Source organism: Ctenopharyngodon idella, chromosome 7 (genome assembly GCF_019924925.1).
Source record: "Ctenopharyngodon idella isolate HZGC_01 chromosome 7, HZGC01, whole genome shotgun sequence".
Classification (NCBI taxonomy): Eukaryota; Metazoa; Chordata; class Actinopteri; order Cypriniformes; family Xenocyprididae; genus Ctenopharyngodon; species Ctenopharyngodon idella.
In genome coordinates, this window is record NC_067226.1 from 32655852 (window position 1) to 32669136 (window position 13285).

The following is a 13285-nucleotide window of genomic DNA, read 5'->3' on the forward strand; positions in this document are numbered from 1 at the left end:
ATATTGATCATATTTGAGGGTCTTATATTATATGTAAGAGAGTTTTGATTTGTTTTACATGAAAACTACATAATTCTCATATTTTCATTTGTGTTATTTCAGAGATTTGGTGACTTTAATTTACACTAATTGAGGTTGATTGAATTGTCTCATGTTGCTCACTGGACGCGTTTTAACGGTCATCAGCATCGTAAATCTTGCAAAGTTTTTCATATTTTCATTTTTTTTTTAAAAATGTATGTACATTTATAACACTATACTTAGTATTGTATTACCTCTTCATAAAATTAAAAAATAATAATAATTAAAACTAGTTAATACAGCGGCTATGGAAGTGACGGTAAAGTTGACATCTTTCTCTCTTCTGACTGCCGTTATCAATCTCTCTTTATTTTTTCCCCTCTTTTTGAAAGTTGTGAACACACTGTTGTTGAGTTTTTCTTTTGAAATTTGAGAAAATGGGGACACAAAAATATATTTAATGTATTCTTTCATTCACTGCCATAGAATTTTACTTATGACGACTTCCGCTTCGAGAAACCCGGACCTGTGAAAAGGGTCTCTTGTGCGGAACGCTTCTCAAAATCTATGTTTCCGCCCGTGCGTATTTGACAAACGCAACGCGGAAATTACGCAGTTGAAAAGCGTTTGTTTTAAGCGGCGCAAGAGGAACGTGTGTAGCGTGCGAGATTGTTTTGGTAATATTTCTTACATTTTCATCTAACATCTTGAATAATAATAACAGGAAATAATTGTAAAATTTCAGTTGTGGGTTTTAAGCTAAGGAAATTATCTCGAGCTGAACCTCGCTATTATATTTTTAATTATTAAATGCTATTAGCAGCAGTACATCACGTTTAGCCTATATCTCAGGATACAGTATCGTGATACATGCTGTTCATCTCGCCAATTTTGTATCGTTTACTGCTAATAGTAAAGTCGTTACAGTTGATACAGTAACAAATTAATTTCAAGCATTTATGCATTAGCGTCATTCAATCGAGAGAGTCTGTTTACACATAATTATGTATGTACAGTGGTCAGCTTAAATGAGTACACCCTCTTTAAAAAGTAACATTTTAAACAATATCTCAATGAACAAAAACAATTTCCAAAATGTTGACAAGACTAAGTTTGATATTACATCTTATAACATGAAACTTAGGTTAATAATATAACTTAGATTACACATTTTTCAGTTTTACTCAAATTAGGGGGATGCAAAAATGAGTACACCCCACAACAAAAACTACTACTATCTAGTACTTTGTATGACCTCCATGATTATTAATGACAGCACCAAGTCTTCTAGGCATTGAATGAACAAGTTGGCAACATCTATCTTTTTCCATTCTTCAAGAATGAGCTCTTTTAGAGGCTGGATGGAGAGTGATGCTCAACTTGTCTCTTCAGAATTCCCCATAGGTGTTCGATTGGGTTCAGATCAGGAGCCACTGGATCACTTTCACCCTGTTCTTCTTCAGAAATCCAAAAGCGTGTTTAGGATCATTGTCATGTTGGAAAAGTGCACGACGACCAAGGGCACGGAGTGATGGTAGCATCTTCTCTTTCAGTATAGAGCAGTACATCTGTGAATTCATGATGGCATTAGTGAAATACAGCTCCCGACACCAGCAGCACTCATGCAGCCCCACATAAGGACACTGACACCACCATGTTTCACTGTAGGCACCATGCTTTTTTCTTTGTATTCACCTTTGTGACGCCATACAGTTTTGAAGCCATCAGTTCCAAAAACATTTATCTTGGTCTCATCACTCCAGAGTATAGAGTCCCAGTAGTCTTCATCTTTGTCAGCATGGGCCCTGGCAAACTCAAGATGGGCTTTTTTGTGCCTGGGCTTTAGGAGAGGCTTCTTTCGTGGACGGCACCCATGCATGCCATTCCTCTGCAGTGTACGCCGTATTGTGTCACGGGAAATGGTCACCCCAGTTTGGCTTTCTACTTCTTTAGATAACTGCAGTGAACTTGAAGTCGATTTTCTTCAACCCTTCTCATCAGAAGACGCTCCTGTCGAGGTGTTAACTGACCTGGACGTCTCTGTGAGATGGTTGCAGTTCTATCTTTTCTAAATTTTTGTACCACTTTTGCTACAGTATTCTGACTGATAAGTAAAGCTTTGCTGATCTTCTTGTAGCCTTCACCTTTCTGGTGTAAAGAAATTATTTTTTTTCTCAGGTCTTGTGACATTTCTCTTCCATGTGGTGCCATTGCTGACAGCCTGAAATGGGAAGGGGTTTTAACACCCTTTTATAGTCATCTGTCTGCTGGACACCTGTGTAATGAATAATTAGACTCACCTGTTGTTGAATTCTTGTTAAATTAGACATTTGTAGTCTAAAATTTAGAGACTTTCAGTGGGGCATACTCATTTTTGCATCACCCTAATTTGAGTAAAACTGAAAATTTTGTTCTCTAAGTTATTATTAACCTGTTATAAGTTAAACAAATGTTATATAAAACTTAGTCTTGTCAACATTTTGGAAATTTTTTTGTTCATTGAGATATTGTTTAAAATGTTACTTTTCAAAGGGGGTGTACTCATTTACGCTGAGCACTGTATATAGTGCTCTATATATGTGGCTTTTTAAGTAAGGTTTCAATTTAGTATGTCAGAATTTCGACTTTTATGTATTATAGTTATGATTTGCCATAATTTTGACTTTTCGTCTCATGAATGTCATAATTTTGATTTGTGTCATTATGATTTTAAAAAGTCATTATTTTTTTCCCTTTTATGTAGCAGAAACAGGATTCCATATGACTGAAATGATCTAGTGAGAAAATCAAGATCTAAGAACAGTGGAAACTCTTGTGTGTGTTTTCTAATAAACACTTTCTTTGTCTTCTCAGGCCTCTCGTCCTTCACCATGATCATCCCTGTTCGCTGCTTCACTTGTGGGAAAATTGTTGGGAACAAATGGGAGGCGTATTTAGGTCTTCTTCAAGCAGAGTATACAGAGGGGTGAGTTCATGACATTTCTGTGCGTGTCTTACGGTGGCGTTGAACCGAATCTCACTCTTTGCTCATTTTCACAGTGATGCTCTCGATGCTCTGGGTTTGAAGAGATACTGCTGTCGCCGGATGCTTCTGGCCCACGTGGATCTTATCGAGAAGTTGTTGAATTACGCACCGCTGGAGAAATGAGGAGCTTTCTGTGCAACTGAAGATGAAAATCACGCTCGGCCTCTCATATTTTCAAAGACTTGATCCTAATGAAAGACATGCAGGTGTGGGCTTCAACACAAACACGGCTGTGTCTTTAGACCACATCTGAAGAAGCTTATGATGACGACTGTTTATTTGCATTTTGTTTATTTGCATTTTGTTAAATAAAGATTGAAATGTATCTGTTGTACAGTTCATTACATTTCAAACTGAACCTGTGTTCAACTAGTGTTATCGAAATATTGATGGAATCCAAAAAGGGATGATTTCCCACCGTAGAGCAGTGATGGGAGAAACGAAGCTTTTTAAAGCTTCAAATAAATTGATTCGCAAAATGATTCATTGTTTCGAAGTGTTCGAAACGCCGCGCGCTGGTGACCTCTGCTGGTCAAAACCGTGTAAATGCAACAAAAGCTGCATAAAAACACCTTTTACAAACCTATTGCAAATGTTTTATTGAAAGTAAAATCTATCAAATGCAATTAACTAATCATCTAATAAGATCAAATACAAAGTATCTGTAATATGTGTTCCTTTATAAATTTTCAGGTCTTGTTTTGGATGGCTCAGCTGAACAGGCCAATAAGAAACTATTAACTACTATTTTTCCTTTTAATTATACTAATGTCTCATTAAAACATCTAGAAATGTATAAAATTGATCAGAGATCAGGTAAATCTTGTTCAGTGGTTCGCCGCTGGGGGGCGAGCTCAGTTATGACACAACGAAATCACGTGACTTCGGCAATTTTATACACGCTCCGAACAACACTGATTCGAAACAAAAGATTCGTAAAGGTTTCGAAGCTTCTTGAAGCAGTTAATTAAAATAAAGCAAAAATAAAAATATATTATCAGATGAAAAACCTAAACTAAAAAGAAGAAATATTGTCTTTGGCAACTAACTGAAATAAGTTGAAAAACTAAAATTACTAACTGGAAATAAATAAAAACTGACAAGTACATAAAGAAATTACCAAGAATTAAAATGAAAACAATATAAAAAAATAAATATAACAAAGTATAAACACAAATGTTGCTGAAAAAAAAAATGGATAGAAAAATCCATGTTTACTTGAACTTAAGTATTAACAAGTAAAAGTTTTTAGATTCAGGGTTTGTGCTTATTTTGGGTTCAATGAAAGTAAAGTAAAGGGAACGGATATATAATTATGTTCATAATTAATAACACTGTCCCTTTAAAAAATTATGTAAAGCTGAAAACTTCCATCCGCTTTCACAAGTGTTCACTGAAATACAGTCCCTAGGAAACAAATACTAGCTTTCATTAGGTTGTATCTTTTAAACTTGTCTGCCCAGTGGTCAAGGACAAACTCAAGATTAAAATACACACTTGTCATGTGTACACGGCATAGAAAACAAAGAACTATTCAAAGCAACATTCAAATAATATTCAAATAAGAAAATTATATTGACCTTACCAACATGGCGCTCCGCTGCGTTTCCTGCTCTGGTTGTGAAACAGTTGCATAAACTCTACTTCAGAATAAAATATTGTTAGCCAGGCACCGGATCAGAGTCACACATCACTGAAGATACCTCTCAATAACATGTTATCAGCAGCTATTGCAAGAAAGGTAAGTTTATTTGCTTTGCATTCATATGTGGCGACAGGTTTTAAAGATGTCATTTGACCTCACGTGTCTGAAGTGATATAACAAGAACATGTTTCTGCAGTCCATCACAGACTAATATCCTACAGCTAATATATAACACTCAGAATTAAAGCAGGGGTTTGGAAATTGTTGGATATTTATCATGTCGTCTTGTTTTGAGTGTCTGAGCAAGGGCAGATGAGGATACTGACATCTTCATCGTTATCAAACTATCATGCGAATTCATACATAAGACAATGTATATATACTACATTTCTGTCTTTTATTATAATACATTTTTCTGAGCAACAGATTCGTCACTTCTTGAGATCCAGTACTTCATACTGGACGTTTTTCTTGTTGATTATACCAGGGTTATTAAAACCTTAAAAATATCTTCGCTACTTAACTAGAAATAAAATAAACGTTACTAAAATAAAATAAAATATATATAACAAATATTTTATTTAAGCTAGTTGCCATTGCAACATTTCTCATTTTTTTATTTAGTTTAACTTGATGTATTAAAAAAACTAAAACTGAAATAAAATAAATTAAAACCATGTAGACACACACACAAAAAATAAAATAATAAAAATTACAAAAACTTAAATGACTAAACCTTTTACTAAAAATAAATTGAAAATAAAACTACAAAATATAATGCTATAATCTTAATAATACTAAAGTAACACTGGATCTAACAAGCTACTATATAAAATCCTGTCATGCCAAATATAATGTCAAAATATTTTATTTTGGTACATTTATTTATTAATTAATTTTTTAACAAAAATAAATATTGGATATGAAGTAATGTGTCTTGTGACAAAATACTATAATGATGCCAAAACCTTTTTTTCAGGATGTTAATTATTTTGACGTTATTAATTGGCACTCATAATTGCGTATTTAATATGTCAGATAAATCAGCCATCTAAAAAAGTTTATGTTGCCAAGGCAGAAGAGATTTTCAACATTGTCTGATTTTGATCTGTTCCCAGGTTGTTGGTTCGGTTTGCCGAGCATCACTGCGTCCAGCTGTTGGCACGGTGATTTCTCGGGGTTACCGAGGTGATGCCCCGGAACCAACCATCATTGAGATCCCGCTGCCGCCGTGGCAGGAGAAGACAGGCGAGTCCCTGGAGATCAAGAGGAAGAGACTCCTGTATGAGAGCCGCAAGAGAGGCATGCTGGAGAACTGCATCCTTCTCAGGTCCGTATGCCAAATCACACACCCAACAGAGCAAAACTTATTCTAGCAGGCAAAGTCTTCAGGAAAAACAACATATAACATAGCTGCGAGCAGCAATTAAAGCCTTTAAGCGCGTGCATAAAAAGGTATTATGCTTCATTTAGCAAGCCTGTAACCATCTCAATCATAGATAAAAAAGACAATTTACAGCCAATACAGGCAGTTTACCATAGGAAATATATGGTTTTTAAAGCTTTTTAACAGGTATAGTGCCACCTATGGTCCGATCTCCATTAAAGTTGGTATGCTTCTTTAGAGTCATATGCTGCATGTGCTCACCTATTTTTGTGAAGTTTTGAGTTTTCATTTATGATTTATAGCCATTTGAGTATATTTTGCCACACCCATGTACTAAATGACCTTGTTATAGTTATCCAAAGGGTAAAGTTCAAAATTTTTTGATAATTATTGATCTAGAGTGTCCAAAGAATTGTACTGCATTTGACTGGTTCCGATTGGGTGAAAAACCTAGGACTAGTTCGCAAAAGTAGGTTTTTTACATAATCGTGAATATTTAATGAATGATTTGATTGACAGCAGTGGTTCTTGAGGCAAAGTTGTTCAGAATGAGGAGATCTATCAATTGATATGCACATTGTGTGTATGTGTGAAACAACATGATTACAGAGGTGTAAAACTCGTTAGCGCCACCTAGTGGCTAATTTCTTTCAAAATTCTAACAGACCTCTAGGATCATGAGTCGAACATGCCCACTGAGTTTCGTTCCGATCGGCCTCCGTTAACCTTGTCTAATAGGTGCTCAAACTTCATTGGCTGATGGCGGCCATGTTTTTCGCGATACGCCAATGTCCTCATAGACCATCATGGCTGCTTGGACCAATACACTGCATGCCAAATTTCAAGTCAATCAGACTAACGGTTGCGTAATTTCCATGTTTTTTTTTTTTCATGTTATAGGGCCACCAAGTGTCCTATGGTGTCTAACAGCGCATTCAAGTCCTCTTGGGAAGTTCGTATTTATGAGTTTATGAGTTGGGAAGTTGTGTTTACGACATCAGGTTCAAGTCACTTTTGTTGGAGCAAAACTACACAAACATACAGCAAGGGTTTTTTGATATCTAATTCTAGAAAATGCACATCAGGTGTGTTTTGCTTTTTTTTTATTAATTTAGGAATCCACTGTAAACTTTATCATTACGTATTATATTGTTATATATAGACATTTGGGTGTTTGCAAACAGCGATTGTGTTTTGTGGGCGGAGCCTACCTGGTGGGAATAATAAAGAGTAAAATACTAGTATTAAAAATTAATTTCGAGTGGTTGGGCCACTCAAGTTTTAAAAAAGATGCCAAAATTCAACATCTTCAATGGCGCAGCGGTAGAGAGTAAGTAACGCAAACAAATCGGATTCGAATCCGCCTTTTGCCGAGCTTGCGTTTATTTTCAATAAAAATGAAAATAATGTACTAAAAGTGGAAATAAACTGCGAATGAGTGTTTAATAATATTAAATGTGTTCATTGGGTAGGGTTAGGGGACGGTGTAGGGAGGGTTTTTATTCTCCTAATAAGGCAGCATCCATTTAATAATTTTAATAAATATAATCATTTACACTCATGATATTATTGCATCCTGTTAATGTACAAAAATACTGAGGTGCAAATAGTATCTGCCAATATAAAGCATAGATAGCATCTAATTACTATTATTTACTCTTATTGCAAAGAACTGATACTTTTATATGATGTAAATAGAATCTATCGCTGTTTTCACCTAGTGTAAATAACATATCGCTAAGAAAATGCTGCTATTGTCACTTAGTGTAAGTAGAATATATTGCTAACAAAATATGCTATTTTCACTTAAAATAGCAAATAGCCGCTGCCTTAAAGTAATCCATGTGACTCCAGTGGTTTAACCTGTTTTATGAAGCGAAGTGAGTGCTTTGTTTATGCAAAAATTTACCACTTTATTTACAAAATAATATTTTGTAAGCACAATACTTATTAAATAAAATCAAGTGACAGCTACTCTATCTGTACCTTTTATTTTTTGTTTGTTTGTTACCAGTCTTTTTGCAAAGCAGTACCTGAATACAATGAGTGAATCACAGCTCAAGCAGTACGACAGAATCATCAATGAACCCAGCAACGACTGGGACATCTACTACTGGGCAACAGGTATGAACAGACAAACAAAATAGATCTTCATTGGTGTAGAGCTCTGCTCAGGCATTAAATTGACTTGATGTTATCCATTAAAATTTTTTTTTTTTTCCTGTGGTGTATTGTGACCATGAACATGTATAAAGGAAGAAAATGGGTCCAAAAATGAGCCTGCACACAATTCTAAACACTGTCTTCCTCCTTTTGTCAGAGGCTCTGCCCACACCTGATGAGTACCAGGGCGAGGTGATGGACATGCTCAAAGAGTTCACCAAGAACAAGGACATGGAGCAGCGTCTAGATGCCCCCAATCTTGAATATCTGGACAAGAGCAGTTAAAACTCAGCCTTCTGCCAGAGACTGTCATAGCAAACCAGAACTGAGCTCATACAAGCACCTGAGACACAACAGCCATCATAGGCCAATATATATATATATATATATATATATATATTCAAATACATTAAATATATATGGTAAATTAACGCACCCATGCATATATAAATAAATTATATATATAAACCGCAATTTTGAATAAATGCTGTACAGTGACTGTGATGTGAAACTACCAGTTGTATTAAAGTTTGTTCTAATCGATGACTGTAGTGTTTGTTTCAACAGGTTTATAACAACCACAGAAAGAATATTTCTAAAGTTTATTTCCAATTAAATATATTATTTTTGAGATTGTCTTTCTGATGTTACATGGCATGGAACAAATTTGTGTTGTGAGTTCATGAGGTTTTACAGCTCTTTGCTATGGGCATTGAAAAACTCACAGAGTGAATAATGTTATTTTCTTAAGCTGCTTGGTTTACAACGAATTAGTTTGTACTGCAGTCTGTAACTTTTGTTGGTTAAAAATGATCCAAAATCAATTTTTGAGCATGTACCAGCCAGTGTTCAAAACTATCTCCTTACCTTAGCTCGATTCACAACGGTAAGCTTGTAATGTTTTATAATTCGGGTTGTACTGGTGGGTTGCCACGGGAAATTCGAGCATGCAGCCGTTCGTCTTTGCGTCATTACGTCACGTCTGTTTACATAAAGAAGAGTCCCAGCTAGTAGCTAAATCATGTGAGGATGCTGCAGGCGACGGATCATTTATAGCCTTTTCTCACAGCAGCTGGAATAATTAAACGTAACATTTTGATGGCGGATTGTACGGTATGACAAATCAACGTTAGAGATTAGACTGTACAGAAATTGAAATCTACAGGTAACGCTAATACACGCTAAATACACATAGTCACGCAATGCTGATGTTAACATTAACAATTTGAGAACAATGTAACAATAATAATAATTTGCACAGTTTGACGTGATATGAGCTAAGCGTTCGTTAGATTTAATCACCATTGGTAGAGTGCTTTATTGTTATGCTTTTTTTCTCAGAACAAAAGTGGCAGATTTGTTACTTACTTCAGATGACATTTTCCGGTGAAAACTCTTATTTTGGTCATTCTTCCAAGACTACAGTCTGATTCCGAATACAGTATCCACACCGGTGTGGCGACTGACAGCAAACATTCTCCTCAAAACATTAGATTCATCCGCACTGAGGAACCGTGCCCATGCACAACCTACATAAATATGATAATGCCGCAAATAACTGCAATTGCAGGTTTCGAACAGAGATGGCGACAAAGAGGCAAAAATTACGGACTGCAGCTTTAAAGGATTCGTCCACTTTCAAATAAAAATTTCCTGATAATTTACTCACACCCATGTCATCCAAGATGTCCATGTCCTTCTTTCTTCAGTTGAAAAGAAATTATGGTTTTTGATGAAAACATTCCAGGATTATTCTCCTTATAGTGGACTTCAATGGACTCCAAACGGTTGAAGGTCAAAATTACAGTTTCAGTGCAGCTTCAGAGGGATACCAGACGAGGAATAAGGGTCTTATCTAGAGAAACGATTGGTCATTTTCTAAAAAAAAATACAACTGTATATGCTTTATAAACACAAATGATCGCCTCGCAAGTGGTTCCGCCATTCCGCATTCTTCAAAAAGCTTACGCTGTATGTCCTACACCTTCCCTATTCAACTTACGGAACGAACGCGGTGCCAGTTCCGATTTTTCCGTGAGTAGAATAGGGAAGGCGTAGGACATATTTATCAATGAGGCCCTGAATCTTGAATTCAAGATTTCATACGTGCAAAAGAGATCTGAAAGGTGCAAAAGACACTTCCGGAAGGAATGGTGTTTAGCTCATTTAATCGGCTGGTCAGTAATTTTAACCCCAAGATGTATTTGGACATTTAATTTACTCACCCTCAATCCATCCTAGGTGTATATGACTATCTTCTTTAAGACGAACACAATTGGAGTTATATTAAAAAATATTCTGGCTCTTCCAAGGGTTTATAATGGTAGTGAATGGGGCTCGAGATTTTGAAGCCCAAAAAAGTGCATCCATCCATCCATCATAAAAGTAATCCATGCGACTCCAGGGGGTTAATAAAGGCCTTCTGAAGCGAATGATGGGTTTTTGTAAGAAAAATATCCATAATTGTAACTTTATAAACCATAAGCTTCCATTAACGACCATCCACGCATTCATGAGAGAGTTGAGTTCCGGCAGAGAAGTGACCTCTGACCCGATGTACGACGTAGGATGCAGGCGTAGCGTAAGCTTAGGTGAGAGTAGACGCCTCTCACAGTTCAAACAAATAGGGCTGGGCAACAAACTCAAGCTCCTCCGACATTTCTCTTTAAAAAATCTCATTTTAGACTTCTAATTCGTGACCGGTGTTTTGTTATGCTCTATCCTCTGTGCTTCCGTGTTCATTAATACGTCATGCGTCGGGTGAGAGGTCACTCTTCCGCCAGAATTCAACTTGTGTACGGCTGTTGCTGGAAGCCAGTTATTATAGTTTATAAAGTTTTAAATATGGATATTTTTCTTACAAAAACACATAGCTTCACTTTCAGAAGGTCTTTATTAACTGGAGTCGTATGGATTACTTTTATGATGGATGGATGTGCTTTTTTGGGCTTTAAAATCTCAAGCCCCATTCACTCCCATTATAAACCCTTGGAAGAGCCAGGATATATTTTAATGTAACTCCAGTTGTGTTAATCTAAAATAAGAAAGTCATATACACCCAGGATGGCTTGAGGGTGAGTAAATCATGGGATAGTTTTCATTTTTGGGTGAACCCTTTAAGTTACATTTAAAAGGGTATACACTAAATATCATTTCAATGCAATGCAATTCATATATTTTTATGTTTTTGGGACTAAAGCATAACATGCATTTTGAAAGCCAGAAGATGGCAGACTTTTCCTTGCTAATACGATGAATGTAAAGAGAGCGACTCATGCTGTTATCACCCTGTTGAAACGCATCCAAGTATTTTGACTAATCGAGTCCTTTAACATCATACTCAACTAGCGGTTGTTCGCCACAGGAGCGAGTGCACTTCGCACCAAAACAGATCCGACACTGCCCCGAATGCTGAGGTACACAGACGTCAAAGGGCATGTGATTTGATGGCAGTGAGCTTTTAGTCATGACAGTTTTCTCCTTTAAGCGAGCAATGTCCCAGATACGTGTCTGTACCTGTGTAGCCTGCATTTCTGAAAATGACTAAACACAGGCGCTCTCGCTGCTAAAGAGCACAGATGCCACTGGACCGCACTTTCATTCACACGCTGCAGGGATCCATTGTGACTACTGATATTGTCTGACTGCTGAACAAGAGAGCTGATTGACCTAAGTCAGGTTAGACGCCATGTTGAATTTAACGCAGATGAAAACAAGGCTGTGAGGGAAACTTATTTTTGGAGTTTTTGTCTACTGAAACTTTTTTCAGAAAGTGGTTTCATCAGCTGCTATCCATTGAACGCACTGGGCTTCTCTCCCTCAGAGCCTCTTTCATAAAGCCTATGGCAACCACTCTGAACACCTCAGCAACCGCATTGCAACGCCCTGGTAAACATCCACAATAACACTGAAAATATGAAAGCAAACAGGCAAAGTCACTTGTTTTCTGTTTTTACTAAGATAATGTATGCTGTACACATCATGGACAAGAACATGAAGGGAAGGTAAAATTGTCGTATTAGAAAGGAACTGATAGAACTGTTGCCAAGCCATTGAACCGAAAAGGAAGAGGAAATAAGCAGAATATAGGAAAAGGAAACAATATAAAGAAAAGAGTTTCTGAATTTCAAAGGCAGACATAAGCTACCTTTCAAACGTTATAGTTTTTTAATGTTTTTGAGATAAGTGTCTTATATGCTCACCAATTAAGACTGCATTTATTTGACCACACACACACACACACACACACACACACACACACACACACATTATATATATGTATACATCTTTTATGAAAAAAAATCACTTACTCAGGACAGTACTAAATAAAAAATAACATGCATTTTGTATTATCGCCCTTATTTTGTTAAAATTATTAACATTTTCACAGATTCTGCAAGTGGTTCACATACTTTTTCTTGCTGTACACACATTTGATATAATTCAAACTGTTTTCTATTTGAATATATTGTAAAATGTAATTTATTCCTGTGATCAAAGCTGAATTTTCAGCATCATTACTCCAGTCTTCAGTGTCACATGATCCTTCAGAAATCATAATAATATGCTGATTTGCTGCTCAAGAAACATTTATGATTACTATCAATGTTGAAAACAGTTGTGCTGCTTAATATTTTTTTGGAAACCATACATTTGGTTCACGATTGTTTGATGAATAGAAAGTAAAAAACAAACAAACAAACAGTATCTTCTGTAACATTTTAAATGTCACTTTTGGTCAAATGAATGCACTCTTTCAGAATTAAACTATTAATTTCCTTAACAAACAAAATGAAAAAATAATCTTGAATGGATATGTACTGTCCTATACCAGTGGTTTTTAGTTACTGGGCATCAAGTGGACACAGTACATTGTTTATCATATAAATGTGAACAAAAGAAGTCCTTAGATCACACATTTAAACTTATTAATATTACCATAATCTGCATAAGTCCAACAACATGCAACATTATTAAGATGACAAAGGCTGAATATGAAAACTGACCATTGTAAACACAGAAAGAACAGCAGAAGTGTGATTTA

The 13285-nt window shown here is 36.0% G+C and overlaps 2 protein-coding genes across 2 annotated transcripts; both read left to right on the forward strand.

Moving 5' to 3' along the window:
- Nucleotides 1-532: 532 nt before the first annotated feature.
- Nucleotides 533-3371, forward strand: polr2l (RNA polymerase II, I and III subunit L). Its single transcript, XM_051900124.1, has 3 exons — nucleotides 533-698; nucleotides 2875-2986; nucleotides 3061-3371. The coding sequence occupies exons 2-3, from the start codon at nucleotides 2892-2894 to the stop codon at nucleotides 3167-3169; spliced, it is 204 nt and encodes a 67-aa protein (XP_051756084.1). The 5' UTR covers nucleotides 533-698; nucleotides 2875-2891; the 3' UTR covers nucleotides 3170-3371.
- Nucleotides 3372-4484: 1113 nt separating this feature from the next.
- sdhaf2 (succinate dehydrogenase complex assembly factor 2) lies at nucleotides 4485-8784 on the forward strand. The gene is made up of 4 exons (XM_051900120.1): nucleotides 4485-4787; nucleotides 5810-6021; nucleotides 8093-8202; nucleotides 8399-8784. The coding sequence occupies exons 1-4, from the start codon at nucleotides 4761-4763 to the stop codon at nucleotides 8524-8526; spliced, it is 477 nt and encodes a 158-aa protein (XP_051756080.1). The 5' UTR covers nucleotides 4485-4760; the 3' UTR covers nucleotides 8527-8784.
- Nucleotides 8785-13285: the final 4501 nt, after the last annotated feature.

Excerpts from the sequence above, each read along its gene's own strand:
- polr2l (XM_051900124.1), top strand. The coding sequence starts at position 2,892 with ATGATCATCCCTGTTCGCTGCTTCACTTGTGGGAAAATTGTTGGGAAC. Across the intron at positions 2,987-3,060 it reads CAAGCAGAGTATACAGAGGG|TGATGCTCTCGATGCTCTGG; the intron begins GTGAGTTCATGA and ends TCATTTTCACAG.
- sdhaf2 (XM_051900120.1), top strand. The coding sequence starts at position 4,761 with ATGTTATCAGCAGCTATTGCAAGAAAG. Across the intron at positions 6,022-8,092 it reads GAGAACTGCATCCTTCTCAG|TCTTTTTGCAAAGCAGTACC; the intron begins GTCCGTATGCCA and ends GTTTGTTACCAG. Across the intron at positions 8,203-8,398 it reads CATCTACTACTGGGCAACAG|AGGCTCTGCCCACACCTGAT; the intron begins GTATGAACAGAC and ends TCCTTTTGTCAG.